The sequence below is a fragment of the Protopterus annectens genome, chromosome 5.part0 (assembly GCF_019279795.1).
Source record: "Protopterus annectens isolate FY-2018-M chromosome 5.part0, PAN1.0, whole genome shotgun sequence".
Taxonomy (NCBI): domain Eukaryota; kingdom Metazoa; phylum Chordata; order Ceratodontiformes; family Protopteridae; genus Protopterus; species Protopterus annectens.
The window spans coordinates 1431230320-1431253875 of NC_056735.1; the positions used below are offsets into that span (position 1 = coordinate 1431230320).

Here is a 23556-nt window from a genome sequence, read left to right on the forward strand (position 1 = left end):
AGGGTCGGAGCTGACGTCGGTCGATAAGCCAGGAGGGGCTGTCTGAACTGACCTAGGGACATCACATGGAGCTGAGCACTCTGGCTATGAAAGCTGAGGTGTGCTCGGAGGAGGAAGTATCGAAGCAGGTTGAGGGACCGGCTCCGGAGCCGACTGGGTCGGAGCCGAGAACAATTTTGCCAGAACCGGTGACTGAAGGAGTCTCTGCACCACTCTATCGACGTCCACATCTGATAAGGTTCTGGAGGATTTAGAGGATAGAGAAGGAGATCTAGACCTCCTCTCCGAAGGGGACCTGCGAGGAGGGGATACTGGCCTAATGCTAGGCGATTGGCTCCGAACAGGTTCCAAGATAATTGGAGCCAAAGCAGGTTCCATAACAACTGACACTTCCTGCGGTCCCGAGGACAATGGAGCCGAGGATGTCGAAGCAGACTTTGCTATTTTCTCCGGTGGCTCCGAGGAGACTGATGGAGCCGGGGATCTCTTTTTTTGATTTAGAGGATTTAGCCTTAGAGCTGGAAGCACTCTCCAGACCCTCCTCGAAGGAGGGTTTCAGAAGTCCCTTCAAAATCAATTTATTCTTCCTTTCCTGAAGAACTCGTGGACTAAAGGCATGACAGAAGCTGCACGACTCCTGGAGATGAATCGCTCCCAGACAATATACACAGACAGAGTGTCCATCGGTAATGGACATTTTATAACTGCACCTAGAGCACTTCTTGAAGCCCGAGGGCTTGTGCTCCTTAGTATCTTTGGACATAGTTAACCAACAATAATAAAGCACCAAGACAATCAAACACTGAATAAAAAGACTGACGGTCAAACAGTCACAAGGTGGGAAAAACCTACAACAAACAAATACCACAAGATCTCTAAGTTAAACGATCCTTAGACAAAAACACAAGGGAGAAAGGACTAATACGTCTAATTTAAATGGTTTATAGTCCCGGTAAACTTTAATGACACAAGGAAAGCAAGGGGACAGACTAGGTCCTCTAACTGAAAATGGGCCTAAGCCGCTGGAAACAGCTAGTGGGATACCACAGAAAAAACAATCCAAAACACAATTTTTCACAAGACAAGAACACACAATAGCTATTAAAATAGCTTTTTGTTTGCAACAAATTTCTCTGATAAGGAAGAAAAAGGGTACTTAGCCACAGCCAAGAGCGAGACCACGTCCGAGCGACACCAGCAGCAAACGAGATCTGGGGATAGAGAGCAGTGCAGCATGGGATACCATCTTAGCCCAGCCAATAGAAAGACTTTGAGCTAAAAAAGTTGGCCGAGTTGGAGCCGACATTCGGCTCCGAACCCCACGGGTAAGAATGTAAGCGATATTGGACTACATAACATCAGTTGTTTTGTGTGTCTGTATAAGACATTAGGGGCATTGAGAACATGACCAACCTATATGTGGATGACACTAAGGCAGAAGGCAGAGTGGAGGACTGAAAAGAAAGCCAATAGAAATTCCTGTGGGGAATGTCAGAGTAGGCAAAAATGGGGCTCCTAAGGCTCAAGTCAGGGAAGTGTAATGCCCTTTACGTGGGTGTAATAATCCTGAAATAAAATAACAGTTGAGGAAGTATGCATAAAATACACAAATATGGAAAAGACCATGGTTATCTTATATGCCTCATGAATCTATATAAACTGCAGCTATGATTTGTGTCGAAGGTCAGACAGACAGCAGGTGTCTTCAAAACCTCATTCTATGATAGCTTGTTAAAATAAGCTCAGTCTGAAGTCACCATACCTCCTATTCAAATGATCCTCTTGCTTCTTTCTTCAGGACCTCCCTAAAGTGAAGTCACATATGATGTGGAATGGTACCTTTCTTTTCTACCAGTAGGCTGGCCATGAAGGTACTTTACTTGTGATTTCTGGTGGAGTTTCTCATTGATAGCTTTTATCTGTGTTGAGTGAGGCACTGATTTGTAGCCAACTAAAGTTACATGTACTGTAGGCTTGATCTGTGCCACAGAGAGGTGAAGTCCTGGGTAAGACCCAGATAACCTGAGCTTGAGTAGCAGCTCAGGTGATGGAAGGTGTGTGTTTGTGTTTGTCTAGGGGGGCAGAGAGGTGATTCCAGCAAGCTGATCAACCACAAGTAAGCAATGGCTCGGAAGGCACCAAAATGATCATGAGCAGGGATGTAGGACTAGTGCTGCCCAGATGGTGACAGTAGCCTAAAATTGAAACACTCTCATTGCCAGGATGCTCGTGAGGGCACAGAATACCTACATGGCTGCCCGTCTGATGGTCCCTCTAGTCAACTCTCTGGCTATGGGCTTCCCAGTATTGAAATAAAGAAAGGGCACAAGACTTGATGGCTGGTAGGCACAGAGGGAAAAGGCATATTAAAAGCGATCTACGTCTTTTGTATGAACTGCGCGGTACTGGAACAATCCCATCTGGTGATACTTTCTGAAAACACACACACACACATATATCTATATCTATATCTATATCTATATATATATATATATATATATATATATATACACACACACACACACACACACACACACACACACACACACACACACACACACCACAGCATGTCTACAAACTATTCATCAGTACTACAATTAGAAAGTATTCAGGCAGTGACACATGTAAGGTACTATGGAGGTGAAAATAATTTAAAAAATGTATGAGGCAACACCTTCCATTTCCACACAGTTCACTTTGATGACAGTGACAGAAGAACAACAGAGAAGGCCTAGATTCTGAAAAGAACAACTGGAAGGTAAGTAAGTGAAATATTCCAAACAGGAACACATCAGCAGTCAGCAAAGAACACTGCTCTTTGGAGAAGTAAAAGCCTGCCAGTCATATCACATCTGTTTCTCAGCCCTACAGCTCATAAATTACTATAGCTCACACAAAAGCAAGACAACCGTTTGTAAAAATTTATCATAAATTATCAAAATGAAAAAAAAAACACTGGACAAATCACACCTTTTTTTGGAAAAAGTTTGTTTTAATAATGACATGTTAGAACTTTCAACATTCAGAAATATGGCAGTGGAAGTGCTAAATTATCATGCTAAGAAAAAAAAATGCAATGACTTTTAACATCTCAGCCAAAGCATCTAAGACAAAGCATGGGTTTATTGTCTCCTCTGAAAACTGAGGCTGCAAAGTGTGAATTTTTTATACCAAATGAAAAACTAAAACTTTTTCTTGAAAATGTCCAGAGTTAAACCTGGTATTAATATGAAAAGAACGGATGCCACATAGTATAAAACTGCCCAGAAAGTCAGATCTAGAAGGAATATAAAGTAATATAACTGCAGGTGTATTAAGTGTCTCTCTCTCTCTCAGTACGCGTGCGCGCACACACACACACACACACACACACACACACACACACACACACACACACACACACACACACACAAACAAACCTCAAGATTGTAAGAATATAAAGACGTTATTTTTTTCAACTATTTTTTGGGTCTGCTCCCCAGAGTTTGTTTTCTCAGACCTTCACAAGCTATCCAGTAATGACGTCTCATTCCCCTCTAGCTATGGGTGAAAGTAGGCTGCAAGGTCCTCAAGTCATCATTGGTTGGTAACTGCTGGTGCACCAAGAGACTACACCACAACCATCATGTCTTTAGTTTGGAAGTTACTGGTTATAGCAAAATCCCAATCCTGTCCCTGTGAAAACAGACCTGGTCACTGAATTTATTTCCATTCCTCTGGCTCCTTACAAACTAATTAGACTTGCAGCACTGATGTCGGACAGGAGTCCATCTCTGCAGTAGTGACCAGCAACCACAAGCTGCTTATAAGGATATATCAGCCTGTGTATAAAGCTGTGGTTTGACTAGATAACAGAGAAAATGATTCCTAGTCTGTAATTAACATTATAGGAAATGTTGCACATATTATACAGCTACTCTTAAAACACTTGCTTTACCAGAAATTCCAACTTAAATGTGTCCAGATCTCTAGCCCTGCAAAGAACCACAAATATGCTTCATGTCAAAAATGTGTGTGTTTGTGTATATGTACACACATATATACACACAGCTTATACAAACACCTCACTCTTACAAATATGAGATAACTGTACTGAGGGTACCAAATGAGACTGAATCAAGTTACTGCCAATTATTATTACCGCTATCTGCAGTACAAATGTTTGAAAGCATACCACTACTAACATGTATTATACTATGTCACAGAAAGGTTAGCTCCTAGCATGGAGCATACAGTTCTATTTCATTAGCTTCCCAGTTACTTTAGGTGGGTGTATTGACAGATCCAGAATCTCAGTATATATTGACCAGATGAGTGACTGTAAGTGGCTAAGATAACTGCAGTACTAGGGGTAGGCTGGTACTCATACTGGACTGAAGGGTATCACTAAAGTCAATAATAATATTATACTGAGCAAACTAACCCCTAACATTGAGGGGTTGGAGGAACACCACCACTAGGATACCTTATTAAAAGTAAATGGCTCTATTGCAAAAAAAGTACAGTTGTGTAAGACCATACCATAATGGCAGATGTCATTCTCTTCACTACTGCAGTATACTTTACAATAGGGATCCCTTGCCAAGGGCAGCCTCACATTTGACCAGTATAACAAAACCTTTAGCTTGCTTTAAGGTATGCCATACATCACATGCATGCTTCCTGGCATATAGCTTAGGGCATAAATGTGGCGTCCAGTCCTCAGAACTGAGAGCACCAGTAGGAACACCAGTCCAAGGAAAAAAGAGGTAATCAGTACATCCAGAAAAGAAAAGAACCAGGGAGAAGAAGGGAGGGAGGGAGTGAATACTGCAACAGTGAAGAGAAGGACATCAACTGTTATGGTAAGATCTTACACAATTGTACTATGTCCTTCCATTTCACTGTTGATGTATTCTTTACAATAGGGAGAGTGCAAAAGCTCAGGAAGAGGGAGGGAAGGAGGCTTAACTAGCAGAGCTCTCCAGGAACCCATGGAGAATGGCCACAGCAAAGTCAGCTCTAGTCCTGGATATCACATCCAAATTATAGTGCTTGGTAAATGTATGCACAGAAGACCAGGTAGCTGCCTCAAGAATAGAGTTAGTATTCAAACCCTTGAAAAAAAGCACCAAAAGAAGCCACAACCCTAGTAGAATAAGCCTTAACAGAAGAAGAAAGGCTCTTGCCATTGAAGTCATAACAAAAATAAAAGGCTTTAGAAATCCAAGAAGAAACAGGTTGCTTGGAAACAGGCAAACCTAAGGATCTAGGATGAAAAGAAACAAACAGCTGATCAGTTTTATGAAAAGTTTTAGTCTTATCCAAATAAAATCTGAGTTGTCTATGCACATCCAAGGTGTGCAGTACCTTCTCTCTAGCAGATTGCACAGAAGGGAAAAAAGTGGGCAAATGAATAGACTTCTTAAGAGACAACTCATTCACCAGCTTGGGCATAAAAGAAGATTTAGTACGAAGAGACACTGTCCTTATTGAAAACTAAAAAAGGAGGGCTAGCCATAAGATCTTGAAGCTCTGACACCCATCTGGCAGAAATAAGGGCCAACAAAAGTACAGTCTTCCAAGAAAAATGCTGTAAGGAAGCTGAAGCTGCAGGCTCAAAAGGAGCCTGGATCAATTTTAAAACAAAATTAAGATCCCAGGGAGGACCGGCAGGCTTCCTGGTAGGCCTAATAGGAAGGATGCCTTTAAGAAACTGTTTACCCTCAAACTGAGAAGCTAAAGGAGGTAATAAAGGCAGACAAGCAGAAATTGCTGATAAGTGGGCCTTAACAGAAGAATAAGCCAACCCAGCATTGAGCATTTCACGCAGTTAAGACAGAACCACAGGAACATCCACAGAAAGTGGATCCAGGTTATGAGAAAGACACGAAACAGAAAACCTCTTCCATTTGGATAGGTAGGATTTCCTAGTTGTGGGCTTCATAGCCTACTGCAGGACCCTAAGCACATCCTCAGGAAAAAGGTGTCTGTATGGAATCAAAATCCTATCACCCACAGTGACAGTTGAAGAGTGGACTGGTGAGGATGGATGAGAGATCCTTTGTCTTGTCTGAGTAGGTCCACCCTGTGAGGTAATTTGTGATGATTGCTATTGGCTAAATGCAGAAGAGGAGGGAACCAATGCAGTCTGGGCCAAAAGGGAGTCACCAGCAAGATTTTGGGAGCATCCTGTTGTATTATGAACTGGATTTTTGGAGTAAGAGGAAGGGGAGGAAAGGCATAAAGAAACATCAGCTTCCAAGAAAAAGAGAGGGTGACCAACTTCCAGATCAGAGGACCTGGGATTATGGGACAAAATAGAGGAGGTTGTCTGTTCAGAGGGGAGGCAAATAGATCTGCTTGAGGAGTACCCAATGGTGCTTGTGTGAAGCATTCAGTCATGGATGTGAACAGCTCCTGAGAGAGAAGAGGGGATTGAAGAGGGAACCCTGGATTGACAGTCAGCTGCTGAATCCACCATTGAAATTCCAGCCTGAGGCATGGAAAAAGAGGAACAAGAAGTCCAGGGGATGAGAATGCTGCAGCCAAACTGACTTTAGAAACTACTGAAGTTTTCTCATGTGGAGTTTGGCAAAACGAAGCATAGGAATGGTGGAGGCCACAAAACCCAGAGCTCTCAAACTCCCGTGCTGTGATTAAGGCCAGAGGAAGAATGGAATGAAAGTAAGTAATGAGAGTCAAGGCATTAGGAGGAGGCATGGATGCCAGCACTGGAACAGAACGGATCCTGCTCCCCAGAAATACAGGATCCTGTGAAGGAGTCAGAAAAAAACTTGTGGAAATTTATAGTGAACTCCAGTATATGCAGAAGGGAAACGGCAAAGTGAAGGTACTGCAGCAGACTCTCTGGAGCGGATGCTTGAAGCAGGAGATCATCTAAGTAGGGAAAGACCTGTATCCCCCTTAGCCTGCAAAAAGCAATCACAGGAGCAAGGCATTTGTTGAATACCCTAGGGGCAGTAGAAAGACCAAAGGGCAAAACAGAGAACTGAAAATGCCAGGAAGCAACAGAGAAATGTCAAAACTTCCAGAAAAGAGGATGAATAGAGATGTGAAGATAAGCATCCTTGAGGTCTAAAGACTCTAGAAAATCCTGAGGAAGCAGCAGAGGGAACAAAGTCTGAAGGGACAATATCCAAAAGGAAAGGACATTCAGAAAGATGATTAAATGATAGAGGTCTAGAATGGGTCTCCAAGTGCTCCTCTTTCCTCGGAACAAAAACATTCTGGAGTAAAACCACTTCTTCTGTTGAAAACTACAACCTGCTGAATAGGTTCCTAAATCAAAAGATCCTAAAGGACCCCTGCAAAGAAATCCAACTGTTCCTGAGGTGGCTGAGGAATGCCTCTGAAAGAGGGATGAGATTTCTAGACCATGTAATAACCTAGGCAGATAATGGAAATGACCAAGGAATCCTGAGTAACTGGAAGGGAAACAGAAAGAGGAATGTGCCTCAGAAGAAAGTACAGTTGTGTACACTTACCATAAATGTAGATGTTCGAGTGTATTCACTGTTGCAGTCCTTACATAAGGGTTATCCGGTTCCCGGTAGCCCTTAGTCAGCCTGAATAGCAGAGTCCTTGGCATATGATGTTGGCTGCCGTCGGTTGTAAACTGATGTTACAACGTCAAGTATAAAGAAAGGCGGCTGACACCATTTCCTCAGTTTTTCTTGCCTTAACTGTCAGGAGCCCCCAAAAGAAGGCCAAACCAGGAAGGAAACACCCTGGAAAAAAGCCATCCAAAAATAACATAAGTAGTCTGTGCATTAGGTAAAAATCACAGATTAAGGATTGGTAAGGAGGCCTTGCAAAACTGCAGAGGCAAAACCAGCCCTAGACTTAGAAAACAAAGATAGGTTGTAATGCTTTGTGAAAGTATGGACAGAAGACCAAGTGGCTGCTTCTAGAATGTCTTTAGTAGGCACACCTCTCAAAAAAGCTGCAGAAGTAAAGGCTGCTTTAGTAGAATGGGTTCTAATACCCTGGGGGGGGGGGGGACCTTTCCATGCTACAGGTAACAAAAGTGAATACAATGAGCAATCCATTTGGATATGGTTTGTTTGGAAATAGCTTTACCCTGAGCCCCAGGAGCAAAACTAACCAACAACTGCTGAGACTTCCAAAAGGGTTTAGTCCTATTTAAGTAAAATCTCAACTGTCTGCGCACATCAAGAGAGTGCAGAATCCTTTCCCTTTATTCTGGGGGTTATTGAAGAATGTAGGCAGATGAACAGAATGGTTAATTGTCAGACTGGAAACCACCTTAGGCATAAAGGAGGTATTAGTTCTCAGAGAAACCTGGCCTGTATGAGAAATAATGAAAGGTTCTACTGCCATTAAGGCTTGCAGCTCCGAAACCCTTCTGGCAGAAGTAATAGCCAAAAGAAAGGCAGTCTTCCATGAAAGGAACTTTAAGTCTGCAGAGGCAGCAGATTGAAAGGGAGGAAGAGTAAGCTTCTCCAGGACAAAATTAAGACCCCCAAGCAGAAGTAGGAGCTCTTCTGAGAGGTCTAAGATTGCTAGCTCCCTTCAGGAACTGCTTCATCAAGGGGGTGAGAAAAAATTGGTTGCTCAAAAGAACAATGAGCAGAAATTGCTAAAGCATGAATCTTAATTGAAGAAAAGGAAAGTCCACCATTAAGCAAACCTGCTAGATAATCAAGAATGAGGGAAAGAGAAGGATGAGAAGACTCTTCTCCTTTAGCCTGCATCCAAGAGCAAAATCTCTTTCATTTATCTGCATAGGATTTCCTGGTGCTAGGCCTCCTGGCTTCATGAAGAACTTCAACCACCTGCTGGGAAAGATTTAAGGTATTAGCCAGGCAGTTAAATGCAGAGTTTGAAGATGATGATGAAGAAATTTTCCCCCTTCCTGAACCAATAGATCTGGTACCAGGGGAAGATGCCAAGGCTGAGCCTGGGAAAGACTGTGAAGAAGGGGATACCAATGCTGCCTGGGCCAATCTGGTGCTATAAGAATAGCCTTTGGTTTTTCGTCCCTTATTTTTAGCAGCACTCTGGGAAGAAGAGGCGGGAGGGGGAGGCATAAACTGAGAGTTGTGTCCATGGGAAGGACAAAGCGTCCACTATCCATGCTTTGTCATTAAACTCCTGGTACAGAAGGTTGGAAGGAGATGATTGGTGTGAGAGGAGAAAAGATCTACCCGAGAAGTGTCCCAATGCTGAGTGATGTGATGGAAAATGTCCCTGTTCAGTTGCCACTCATGAGGATCCAGAACATGTCTGCTCAATTGATCCACCAAGGAGTTTAGCCTCCCTGGAAGATACTGGGCTATGAGATGTATGCCCATGGAAGCTGCTAAGGACCATAGGTCTCATGCTGTGTCTGCACAAGGGGTAAGAGTGAGTCTCCCCCTGCTTGTTGATGTACCACATGACTGTGGTGTTGTCTGTCCTGATCAGAAGAGTCCCACGGTAGAGTAGGTCCTTGAAAGCCAGCAAGGCCTGCTGCACTGCCATCAATTCTTTTAAGTTTATGTGCAGATGAATCAGTTGGGTGCTCCAAGTCCCTTGTATGCCCCTGCCTTCCAGATGCACCCTCCCATGCATAATCTGAGGCATCTGTGGTGAGAGTCTGGCTGGCAGGTGGTGGGCGGAAAGGCCGATCCTTGTTCTGAGAACAGGCTGTTGCCCACCAGAGAAACTGCATTTGTAGACAGTGAATCAGGGGAAGAATCAAGTCCTGTGTGTGTTGACACCAAAGTTTCTTGAGGTACCACTGAAGTTTTCTCATATGCAGCATTGCATATGGGATCATCAGGCTACATGAAGCCATGAACCCCAGTTCCTGCAGGAAATGCCTTGCAGAGAGCTAGGTCATGCTTGCCAAGTTCTTGAAATAAGCCGACAGATCATGTTGTTTGTCTTGAGGAGGAATACCATCTGGGTGGCTGTATTCAGACTCGCTCCCAGGAAAACAATCTCCCTTGTAGAAACCAACTTTGACTTCTTCTCGTTGAGAGTGTAACCCAAAAAAATTGAGAATGTTCTTTACGAAGTCCAAATCCTTTTTTTTTTTTTAACTGTTCTGGGGAGTTTGCTTAAATGAGATAGTCGTCCAGGTAAGGATAAATTTGAATGTTCCCCTTGCCTGCGAAAAGCAATGGCTGGTGCCAGGCACTTTGTGAAAACTCTGGGAGCAGTGGATAAGCCAAAGGGCAGCACAGAGAATTGGAAGTGTTGCTCCCCAGCCCTGAAACGAAGAAACTGCCTGCAACTTTCCCCTATTGGGATGTGCAGATAAGCCTCCTTGAGATCCAAAGTTACCAGCCATGAATCCTTGTTCAATATTGGCAGAAACTGTTGAAGAGTGAGCATCTTGAATTTGGGAATCACCAGAAAAGTGTTTAGAATAGACAGATCCAGAATAGGGTGCCATGTGCCCCCTTTTTTAGGTACTAGAAAAAGTAATTAATAAAAACTTAGGCCTGCCTGATTTGCAGGGACTGGCTCTATAGCCCCCATAGTCAGTAGAGAAGAAATTTGATTCTCTACCTCTGCCCTGAGAGTTCTGGGAATGTCTGGGTACCCTTGTAGAACAGGGAAGGTGTGAAAATAAAACTTGTAACCTTGGTTTAATATGTTGAGTACCCATTTATCGTCTGTGATGGTTGACCATACCCCTGCGAACCTAGCTAACCTTCCCCCCCAAAGGAAACCCTGGGCCCGCAGAGGTAGGCACAAGAAGGCCGGAGTCATTGAGAATGCTTGCTTTGGGAAGCTGGCTTAGAACTCCCCAATTTAGCAGAAGAAGGATGCCATTGTTTAGCCATTTGAGGGGCAGAAGCCTGCCCTCTGGAAGACCTGAAACCCCTAGGCCTAGAGCGACCCTGCTTGCCAGGATCAGGGAAAGACCAGTTCTTGGAAGGATAACGCCTACTAAACCGAGGAGGTTGAACCTGAAGGAAATCTTTTACAGCTTGCATAGATTTTGCCTTATCCTCCAACTTTTTCAGTACCTCCTCAGCCTTGTTTCCAAAAAGGTTGTCTTTGTGCAAAGGAGCATCCAGCAATTTAGATTTTACAAGTTCAGAAAGAGGCTGCTACCTAAGTCAAGCATGCCTTCTAACAACTGAATCAGTTGCTGCTGCTCTGCAGGAAGCATCCAAGGTGTCAAAACCACAATGAAGAAAATGCTTATTAACCAGAGTGGCAGAATTTAGTAAATCTTGTAAGTCTTTGCTCTCTGACATTGAAGGAATATCCCTAGGCTTAGCCTTAATAGCCTCCAAAGTATGCTGCTGATACTTAAGCATGTGAAAAAGACAATTCACAGATCTAATTGCAAGAGTTGCAGAGGTATAGACCTTTTTACCCCACCTGTCCAAGGCCCTAGACTACTTATCAGAAGGTACAGGGTTTTAGCAATAGTAGGCTTAACAGCCTTGGGACCTTTAGAAATAATCTCAGGATCAGCAATAGGGTTTCGGAAAAGACATTGATGAGAATCAGGAACCCTATAATACCTATCAGGTTTTCTGGGAGCAGGAGGAACAGAATAAGGAGTTAAAGAATTTTCCATGAAAACATCATCAACAACTTCCAAAACAGGAGGTATAGCCAGAGGTTTATGCTGTGGCAAATCTAAAAAATCCCAGAGCCTCTTCTTAGACTGAGGGAAATCCTGACTTTCCTATTTAAAATGCTCCCTAAGAGTATTCAAAGTTTCCCCAAAGGAAAAATCTTCTGGAGGGGAGGCAGAGGGGATAGAATTCTCAGCATTAGAATCCTCAAAACCAGAAAAAAGTTGAGAATTTCTGTCCTCACCAGCAGAAATACTGGAAACCTCAGAATCTGATTCAGACAAAACATCAGGAGACAATTCCCTAGCCCTCTTGGAAGGGGGGGGGGGTGAGAGCCTTAATAAGGGTAAGAAGATCACCAGCCATCTTTACCAACTGGGACTGAGGCACAGGAGAGGAGGCCGACGCCCGCTTGTGGGTAGATTTGCGGCTAAAAGGTTTGCTAGTAATCCAGAGGGACTCGGGAGGCCTAGCAACTGCAGAAGTCTGAGCTAAGGTAGATGGTCTGGCTCTGGTCTCATGTCGAAGAGAAGAGGCGTCAGAAGCCAATGCCTGCATAGCGGCTCTGGACCCATCTGAGGCAGCGACAGGTGGAGGGTCTGAAGACAAGAAAACAGCCTGCAGCATGAAGGATTCCGTAAAGGTCTCAGCAGAGGCCTGCGGCTGAAAATCTGCGGTCTGTAGGGGCTGAAAGCACCTCACTAACTACTGCTGGGTGGACAACCAATTTCACAGGTGCGTCGTCAGCAGCTTTAACCCTAGGCCTGTTGCAGTCTTTGTCCTTGCATTTCCTAGGTATATCCGAAGTCAGGAGACCAGAAGACACCATACCGACAAACTTAGGCCAGACTCCGAAATGCTTATATAAAATCTTAGCTCTACGGCTTATGGTACGTGGGTTGAAGGAAACACAGAGATCACAGTTAGGGATGTCGTGCTCAAGGCCCAAACAAGTTATACGATAGGAATGAAAATCACGGTGCAGAATCTGTTTTCCACAGGCAAGACAGTTATTAACTTTATCTGACATTCGTTAAATCAAGAAAAGAGGATCCTCAATGGGGTACTTATCTGAAGGTGTCTTCAACTTGGTAGTCGGAATGCAGAAAGAAGGTAAACGGCCGACCGGCACTAGTGCGAATTGCATCAGCTTCAGCCTCCGCGGCAAGAAAGACTGAGGAAATGATGATGGTCGACTTCCTTTATACCTGACATTTACAACCAATGGCAGCCGACGTCATATACCAAGGACTCTGGTATTTGGGCCGACTGAGGGCTATCAGGAGCCGGATAACCCTTATGTTAGGACTGCAACAGTGAAACACGAATAACATCACGACAGTCAGACAGCACCTTGTTTGTCAGGAAAAGGAGACTGCTGGGTTACAGGAGTCTGGGTAGCTCTATCAGGAGGAGCTATTTTACCTTGGGATGAGGGCAAGACTGTCTACATACAAAGGCCGGATTATTAGGATAACGTCTTTGAAAGTTTGGCACAGGAGAAACAAAAATATGTTTAAGTTCCTGAAAAACCTTGCCCTTATCTTGGAAAGACTTAAACAAATCCACAGCAGCTGCACCAAATAAGTGTTTGTTATCCAGAGGAGCATCCATCAACTTAGCCTTAATATCATCAGGTAAAGGGTGAAGTCAAAGCCAGGAATAACTCCTAATCACAGAACCAAAAGCTGCAGCCCTGAAAGAAGCACCTGTTGTATCATAACTGCACTTAATAGAATGGTGAGCCACTTGAAAAGAGGTGCCCAACAAGAAGAGATCAGGAGTCTTCCCTTTAGAGTCAAGAAGGTCAGAAATTACATGACAGGCCTAAGAAAGAAGAGCCAAAATGTATCTGGACATATGGGTCTTATAAGTGACAGCTCTAAAGGCCAAGGTAACAGAGGTATAAACTTTCTTACCTATCCTTTACATAGTCCTGCTGCCTTTATCTAAAGGAAGAAGTTTTGTAGAGGGCAACAAGTCAGATGGCTTATCGGATGCCACAGACACCACATAAGGGTCAGCTGGAAGACATCTTTATAGGAATCTTCAATCCTCAGGCACCCTATAAAACCTGTCAGGTTTTTTGGAAGCAGGGGGCTAGGAATCTGGAGCCTGAGATGCAGTAGAAAAGGCATCTAATAAAGCAGCCAAAACAGAAGGCAGAGTGGAAGCTCTGGGAAAGTCCATTTGCAAAAATTCGTAGTACCTCTTCTGCACCTCAGAAAGCTGGGCACAATCCCATTTAAAAAAATCCATCATCCTGGAAATTGTGCTCCTGAAGGAAATCTTTTCATTGTCAGGACTACTGGACTCCTCCTCTTCATTACCATAATCTAAAGCAGAAGGAATCCGGGATGAATAAGCAAGGAATTCCTCATCTGAATCCACCTCTTCCGCAGAGGAATCCTGTTCCATAGGCCTTTTAGAGGAACAGAGGACCAAGGTGGAGCAGGAACAGAAACTCCTTGAAGAGGATTCAAAGCCATAAGGGGATTAAACAAACCCTGAGTAAAATTCAGCCATTCACTCTGAGGGTCCTTAGGAGCAGGAGAAACATGTTTTTTTTTTGTTTCTTTTTAAAAGGGATGTCTGCCCTGTAAAACTTAGAAGGTTCAGATATCTGGTGACATTCCACAGTTGTAATTGGACCTTCCTCTCTAGCAAAATTTTGAGGAGTACCCCTAGTTCCTTCTGTAATAATTAGTCGTGGTTCCCCCTGAACATCAGTAACGGATATCCGCAAAGCCACCAAGGACATGCATGACAGTGGATCTATGCTGACCTCTGAAGTGGTAATGACAGAGGAATCCAATAGATAAGCCGGGTGATCCTCCAGGCTTTTACTTGTCTTGGTAGAGACATCCAGCAGAGACGGTACAGCAGAAAAATTGGACATACACTTCTTGGCCTTCTTCTTCACAGATGGCTTAACCTCACAATGGGGAGTTCCCTCCATAGTGTATTTTGCTAAAAGCTTAAGAAGTTGGTTCTCTAAATACAGGGCCAAAGAAGAAAGCTGACTATGGAGTATCTTTGGGATGAAACCCTGACAAATGGAGTAGGACGTATGGTCGTGGGACATGCCGAGACAAAACAAGCAGTGCTCATGATGGTCTTTATGGGGAATCTATCTTCCAGACTGGCATTTACCCTTTCTGGATGACATGAAACCCTAGAAGCAAACAATCAAAAAGAAAAAAGTAAGAGCAAAAGCCCCAGTGTGGCACTCATCTGAAACGGCTTGGTGAACCTGCAACAACTCAAGCTTTCAGACCAACAATCAAAAGATGGCGTTCAAACTGGCAGCAGAGAAGTTCTGAAGATGGTACATCCGGACATCACCTTTATGCCCTAAACTATATGCAGGGAGCATACGTGTGATGTACAGCATGCCTTAAAACAATCTACAGGCTTTGGTATACTGGCTCGATGTTGGGCCGCCCTTGGCAGGGAATTCCTATTGTAAAAAATACTGCAACAGTGAAATGGAAGGGCATCAACTGTGCTCGCACAATGGCCCCTTGTGTATGTAGCTGTATTACTCCTAGGAGCACTTAGGATAGGATTACATCTGTCAGTTTTCACTATAAAATATGGAAGTATTAAATTCTTTCTCAAAATGCGAAGTTCCTCTTCATGGAAAATGGTGCACAAATATGGAAACTCCTCTCATTATCCAGACACCTACCGCATACTGCATTTTATGCACATATTAAGCCTTTTTGACCATAACTGCAATCACTGCTGAATGTTAGGATTCATCACAGCCTCTGGTTTCTTTGGACTAAGATCAGTTAGCACTGTAAAGTGATGATCTAGTGCTACATATGACATCAGCATATATGTTCCCTAGATGGTAAAACCTGGGGATCACTGCAGACCAACTGTCAGGATACAGGTAGTATATTGTCTTCTACTCCCCCAACATACACACACACACACACACACACACACACACACACACACACACACACACACACACACACTGCATACACTCAAAGATAAATTACAGGCTTAACTGCTCTCCTGATTAACAGAACACTGTCAGTCTTAAAAACATCAGCAGCTACTAGAAAATTGTCTTACACATTCGATGCATAATCAGCTGCTTACATCTACAAACAGTAACCGCAGTAATAGAAAATGAACATTCCAACATATATTATCATACACTGACATAAATACAGCATTCCTATTCAAGTTTTAAGTTTTGCTGGTGCTCTAGCATTTTAATAGTGTAAGAAGACAAGTCTTACACGACTGAAAGTGGTCATGTAAACAAATTTAAAGCATGCAGTACAAAAAGTTACAGAAAAATCAGGCTGGGCCCTTCTTCTGCAGTTGTTCCAGTTTTCTTTTAAGAAGGCTGAAGTTTTCTTTTGTCCCTGGTGCCATAGGGTCAAGCTTCAGAGAGACCTCATAGTGTTTCTTGGCTAAGTCGAGTTTTCCCCAGCGATGATAAAGCACAGCTGTAACAGCAATGGACAGCTTCCATCAGTAATATTTTTTAATATAACAATCAGATCCCTCTAGGAATTGGCAAAAATGTTATCAACAGTAAAACTTAAAGAGGTCTACTGTACTCCATTTATACTAGTATGCCATTCTTTACTTAACAAGCAAAGTAGTTAAACTCACTATTAAAAGGATTTGACTCATTTTGCTTTAAAATTTATAGGTCATTTTCCCTGGTGGTTTTCTTTTTGAAACAGTTTACAGTACTCAAAACTAAAGTGGTTTCACATTTTACCTCTGAACAGTTTGCATAAAAGTGCACGTGTGCTATTTTGATAGTGTCCTTTCCCACACCAGCACTGCCCCCTTTCGTTGCACATATAAATGGGCCTTCTCAGGCAACTTTGCCAATGTGAAAGTACTCTGTTTTACAGAAATACTTGAAGAACTTAGCTCCTGTAAAGTATCCAACATCAAAGACTTACACAGTTAGCTATTCTGAAGTGCTTGAAACTCCAGAGGGTCCCATTAAACAACAGCAAATAATAAGTCATTCACTCAAGTGTTCTGCAGCACTAAATTCATAAAAAAAAAAAAAACCCACAAAGGTTTTACTTATGTGTTAACTAAGTGTCTTGGTCTGCGGACCCGTTTCAGTCATGACCCAGATCAATTGCATGTAAACACTGTAACACAATTATTACAAAGATCAGTTTCAAAACACTGAAGGGAAACAGAAATACACTGAACAAATGCATACATGATCATTTATAGCTAAGCTACAGAGTAAATATGCAAATATGCATATTGAAACAATAATACAAATGAATTTGTGAGTATTACCTATTACATACCCTGGATATAGCTTATACTACTCTATTTCAAATGCATACCATGAATACGTTTTGTTTTTATATCTGTTGCACTACAGACAAAATGTTTTCTTCTGTGCGTGACATGTTAGTATTTTATGCTGCATGTTTGAAAATAGCCCATGTTTCTTTGTCTTCTGTTTTGAAAACTGGGCTGAGGCTGTAATAGGTTTATTCATAGGTTCATAAATACTTACTGGGCTATTGATTCATAAGAATCTTTAGAAGCCTAACCATACACTCCCATGAAGTTTTGGCCCTCATGTTTTAAGTGGGAATAACCAGAGATAAGGAGAACATTTACATGTTGCCCCTATCCATAAGACACAAGGGTGCCAAACCAAGGGTGAATTTCTGGTTATGCACCCAGTCATCCATATTACATCTCAATAGTGTAACAGAAATATTTTGCTTTATGTCAAGAGGGAGACAATTCCAGAGAAATGGTATTCTGTGATACATATCTATCTCTCCAAGATGTTCGCTTTATATTGCAAAAGAGACTCTCTTGAGCAAGTGTTTATGCCCCCTCTTGCAAATGTGCAGTGAGTCTGAAAGGACAGGCTTTCTACATGAGGCAGGTGTCACCCATCAGTAGCCTGTACGACGATGAAAAGAGGGACAAGGCTTTGAGACAATCTGCATAATTTCTATGATTTAGGCCCTTGATTTTCTTAGTAGGAAAGCACTGTGGGCAATCAAGTTGTATCAGAAGTTTTGGACAGGTACATTCTGAAGGGGGCATTACACTCAATGATCAGCCTGATGAGTGCAGAATAGAGTGGATTGATCACATAGTTTTTATGATTTAGGTCTTTGATTTTTCTTAGAAAGAAAACATTTTAGGCATTTGAATCGCATCAAAAGTTTGGGCAGGAACATATCAAAGGGTGCATTATACTCAATGATCAGCCTGATGAATGCAGAATACAGTGGGATGAGTACATCCTTCGACTTAGATGCCATATCCTTAAGTAACAAGCTGTGCAATGAAAAAGCACTTTCTTATAATAGTGGATATATGGTGTTCGAAGGACAGTTCATCGACTACACAGGTTTCCAAGTCCCTAAATATTGGATCAATTTTCAGATGTGTCATCAATGTCATAGTAACAAGGAACGTCTTGCTTGCCAAAGGATTCTACTATTCATTTCTTGGCATTCAGTTTTAGTCCATGGTTTTAACATCATCTACTGATTTGAAAAAAGCCTTCTAGAAGGACATTGCTGTCCTCTGGGGAGTTCATGATGGAACAATGTTTGCAATCATTTGCAAACTTGGCCCGCCATAAACCATTAACAATATCTCTGACCTCCAAGAAGTAAATGACAAAGTGCAGAGGCCCAAGGACTGAACTCTGGTTAAGTGCTTTACCCTAGTTAAGAAAATTAATTAATTAAACACAAAAGTAAATGAATAAAGGACATGTATGAGTGAATGCATTACTGATAAAAGAATGCCAATTGCATATGTAATAAATTATAGATAAAAAGTTATAAATATTTAAAAATAATATGGAATATATTCACATTACATAGTATAGGAAATACACAAATAAATGCAGAATATAAATATAAACACTGCAGAAAAGGATAATAATAAACAAAAAGTTCATTGTTACAATGACACTGACGACAAACACCTGAAAATTGATCAGCAGTTACTGACCTGGGAACCTACGTAGACAACAAACTGTCTTTTCATCACCACATAAGCCTTTCCTTCCCTTCTGCTAACACCCTCCAGCCTGTCCATGGAAGTCTATGCCTCCTATGACAAAAGGACACTCTGCCCAGTACAATTACCAGTTCCTGTACACCTTACTGGAAGTCAGCGACACAGAGACTTAACCCAAAGCAAGTCCTTACGCCTATCTCTTCTCACAGGTGAATTACACCACAAGAGACTTGACAAAAGGAGCTGCCCCGTACAATCACCAGTTCATGTCCACCTTACTGGAAGTCTTCAGACATTGCTTTTCCTTACCATCTCACTGCCCTATTAACTCAGTACTTCATTTCTTTAAACTCAATGCTATTAATTTGTTTAACCAACCCTATACTTTGGTTCCTTTATTGTTTCATCTAATCCATCTAATAACTATCGTTACACATTAAGCAACCGACTTCTGTTTCACTACTTTTTACGCATTGCTGGAGCTATTTTAACACAAGTAGTCTCTTATTGCTATACTGTAAGCTTACCTCCATATCAGCCTGTATCTTACGTTTCCCCCTAAAAAAGCTTCTCATAGAATAACACATTAACACCGCCCTCCACATATTAACACCCCACCACTTCGGGCATATTTTCTCTAAACATGTATACTGCATGAACTACCTTACTGATAGTTTTTCTTCTCCACTCACAGTTCCTCACAGGCCTGGTGCTCACATAGTATGTGACGTAATTACGATTTATTCTAAACCCATTACTCCCATTACCCTTTGCACCATTTAAATATTACCTTCTACCTGTTTGGCGTCATTCTGCCTCTCCTTCCCTTCTGCTAACACCCCGCAGCCCTTCCCTAAAACTTTATGCCTCCTATGTAAGTCTTTGATATTTTGTAGTCACTGTTTTGTACAGTAAATTCTGCTTTTTATCAGCAGTGTTTTTCATTGCTAAACTGTATCCAATTAAACATGCTGCTAGAATGAATATTTTGTGTTTTACGTCTGCTCGTAATTGCTAAACCTAATTTACCTTTACTGTTTAACCACTAGCCAATGTATTTGCCTTGTCTTATTAAATGAAATGTAAACTCTATACCAGTTAAACTGATGGAACTTAGCGCCTGTGCAAGTCAAGTTTCTTCTATTAATTGATGAGCGCAACACTGAGTGAACTACCTGGTTCACTGACTGATTTCAATGGTGTTAGTTTTTGGTCTTCCACTCAGGTAAACCTGTCTAGGTTTTCTCCCTTTTGCTGTCTAGTTCTCATTTCACAATCCTCTCTTACTGCAAAGAGTGGATGTTCTCTTACACCTACGAAGCCTTTCTCCCCAGAAGCAGCTATAGAAAATGTTTGCCTCAACACGTGTCAACTTGGCATTTACCTGTGTCCCCTGCATTGCTGAATAACTCTTGTCTTTCTCTAATTAGTCCCCTGACACTTGTCTTTCCTGATACGGTCTGTAAGCCTATCAACCTTCCCTAAAACTTATAGTGAAGGCCCAGTGTCTTTATTCTTCTACTGCCACGTTCAACATTTTTTGTCCTTCTTTATCAAAAGTCGTTAGTTGACACTTATTCGTCCCACAATAACAGTTCTCCACTGCAAAATTACCTCTCATTTCTAGGCTTAGCTATCTCTCCTTAAATTCTATGGGCTAATTACATTGCTGCAAAACTGCACTCTCTCTGTTTTACCTCTAATTCTATATAGGTGCTACACGTTCCAATCAGACCCCCCTGCTCTTGGACTTCTGGTGAGTTGCAGTAATGTGCAACAACCCTTACACTGTTGTGAGTTGCTGTAGTACATACCATCCCTACACTATTGTGACTTGGACTCCTTGCTAACCCTTACTTTGTATATTGCTCAAATTTTACTGCTTGTTCCGCAGCATCAGTTATATTATTGTCTGTGTGGCTCTCACTCTCACTCATCCTCCTGTTATTCTACCTGCTACACCAATTCTAGTCTTTCTAATCTCATTCACTCAGCTGTTTTAGCTTGACACATGCATACTGCACTTACTCTAACCATGAGGCTGAGTTCAAGTAGCGCTTCCTTTCTATGAGGTATTCCTCATTCCTTTCTCCAATTAATTCCCCTTGTTCAAAGTGTACTAGCTAAATTACTTCCAACTTTTGCCCTTTAACTCATTTTTGCCTCTCAGTCTAGCATCAGGACAACTTATACTGTTATGTAAATTACAATTACCAGTTTTTGATTAGTAAACGTATTTAATGCCTTAATATTCTGTACCTTTACTGTCTCAATTTTTACTATACATATTTACATATACTGTTTTACCCCTTCTACTCTCTAATTATTTACACAGGACAAAAGGACCCTCTGCCAGTACAATTGCCAGTTTCTGTTCACCGTACTGGAAGTCAGTGATACAGAGACTTAACCCAAAGTAAATCCTTACACCTACATATCTCTTCTCATGGGTGAATTACACTAGCAAAGACTTGTATGTTTTCCATTAACATAGTTAAATTTGAATATTCTTATGTTCCAATTCATCAGTGGAATACCACAGTACTTCACTGTCAGTGATAACAGTGGTAGCTGTAGCATATAGTGTTTTGTTGGGGATGGCATACCTGAGTTCCTTATATGTTGCTTTTCCTTAACATCTCACTCCCCTAGTAACTCAGTACTTCATTTCTTTAAACTCAGTGCTATTAATTTGTTTAACCTCCCCTATAGTTTGTTTCCTTTATTCTTTCATCTAATTCATCTAATAACTGTATTTACCCATTAAGCAACCAACTTCTATTTTACTACTTTTTATGCATTGCTGGAGCTATTTTAACACAAGTAGTCCTTTACTGCTACACTGTAACTTTACCTCTATATCAACCTGTATCTTATGCTTTCCCCTAAACTAACTCCTCAAAGAATAATACATTAACACCCAACCACTTCAGACATATTTTCTCTAAACACTTATACTGCATGAAATACCTTACTGACAGTTTTTTTCTTCACTTGTAGTTTCTCACAGGCCTGATGCTACCTGCTATGTTCCCCCTTGCTACGCTCAAGTTCACTCTGCTCCCCTACCCTACCCTCAGTTCCCACCCCCCACTATACCTAAATTTATATCACTTAACGCCACCCACTGTTCCTAGACAAAACACTCTTAATCTCATCAATTACAGCTCTGCCCAATCTCACCTATTCTAATTTCTAATTCTACTCACATACTGCCCTCTTTAATTCCCTCCCACCACTCCTACTTTCTTGCCATTCCCACACTCCAGCAGTAACTTAATATTCATTAACACACATCTCCCATCAGTAACCAAACCTCCTCTACTACTATTTCATCCTGTACTTAAAGACTTGCTAACCTAACTCTTCATCTCATGCCAGTTGTCCTCTCCTCTCCTTTCCTGGTTTCCCCTAACTAACCTTAATCTTTCCAATCATATTTCACTTCAGTATTATTTACTTGCATTCCCCATATTTCTTCTATTATATTCTACTACACTCTAACCTCTGTTTCTCTCTAGCTGTAATCCAAACATTTCACTAGAACCACCTCATTCCACCTTCCCTTAATGTCTCTCACAGGTATAAATATCCTGCTTCTTTCCCATTTCTTCCTATTTTTCATTCTGTTATTAAATTACACAACCCTGAACTCTATTTCCTTTCTCTCCAAACTAACATCTGTCACATCCTGCCAAACTAACCCATGAAACAGCTACTCTATCTTCCAGCTTTATTTCAAATAAGCCCATTACTCTTCCTAAACTGATAATACTTCCATTAAAATGCAGTAATTTCTACCATTAGAATCACCTTAGCAGACCAAATGTAACCAGTTACCATCCTTTTACTCTCCTGGATTCTCACACTTACCCCTATGCAGTGATATCCACCCTAATCCAGGACCTGCTTCCACTATTATCCTATCAACTATATCTAACCCTTCTGACTCCTATAAATCCTTAAATATTATAGGTTCATAGGTTCATAAGTAGGTACTACGCTATCTTGCCCGAAGGCATTTATAAGTCTAGCCAGAATGTGTTGGTTTTCGCCGTCCCTTAGATTAGTTCCCTGTGCCTCTGTCCAGCAGAGCCACTGAAGTGATCCCCAGGGTAAACTTTCTGTTTCCCATCCACTCATCAAGGTTTCTTTTGAAGAGTGTTAGCGAGGAGCTCTGCCTAATATAGATTGAAATCTTGTTCCAAAGCATGGGAAGTCTCTGGGACAGGAATCTAGCCTTCCAGCACATCCTATTTATTGTTGTGGTGAGGTTTAGTTCCCTAGAGCGTGTGGCTCAAGGGGATAAAGTTTTCTTTAGGTGGAGCATGTCCATCAATTCTGGGCTGGACATGGCCTTGTATGTCAGGCAGAGATCACCTCTGAGTAAGCGGTATGCAACCAAGTACAGCTGGAGTTTATTCAGTCGAGCTGCATAGGGCATCTGTTTGAGGCCAGTGATCCTCTTGGTGAGGTACTTCTGTGGTCTTTCCAGTTGTTGCAGGTGTCTTGTAAGGTACATCCCAAATGGGGCGTTGTACACTATGATGGGTCTGATGAGTGATGAGTAGAGGGGCACAATGACCTTTTTTGATCTGGATGCGAACCCTTTTGTGATTAGGTGGGCCACGTAGAAGGATTTTCCAACCACTTTGGCAATGTGATTATCAAAGGTGAGATTACTATCTACTTGGGTCCCCAGTAGGTCTTCCGTATTTAGGGGACTACCACCTATGTAGTAGTTTGTGGGTACTTTGTTTTTTCCAAAGGGGATGACTATGCACTTTTTGGCATTTTGCTTGAGGCCATGATTTTGACACCAGGTATTCGTCTCAGTGAAACCCTTTTGGAGGATGTCTGTGTCAGCCGGAGGGTCAATTATAGCCCCTAGTTTGCAGTCATCTGTGAACTTGGTCAGCCACAGTCCTCCTGTGCTTGCCTGTACCTCTGAGAAGTATATGCCGAACAGTAGGGGTCCTAGGACTGAGCCCTGGGGAAA

At 42.0% G+C, this 23556-nt stretch overlaps 1 protein-coding gene across 1 annotated transcript in view; it reads right to left on the reverse strand.

Moving 5' to 3' along the window:
- Positions 1-12621: 12621 nt before the first annotated feature.
- TMTC4 (transmembrane O-mannosyltransferase targeting cadherins 4) overlaps positions 12622-23556 on the reverse strand; it is a 1460040-nt gene continuing 1449105 nt past the window's right edge. The window contains exon 18 of the mRNA XM_044071235.1: positions 12622-16021. Coding sequence (XP_043927170.1) covers positions 15870-16021 — 152 coding nt within the window. The 3' untranslated portion in view covers positions 12622-15869. The remainder of the gene's footprint in view (positions 16022-23556) is intronic.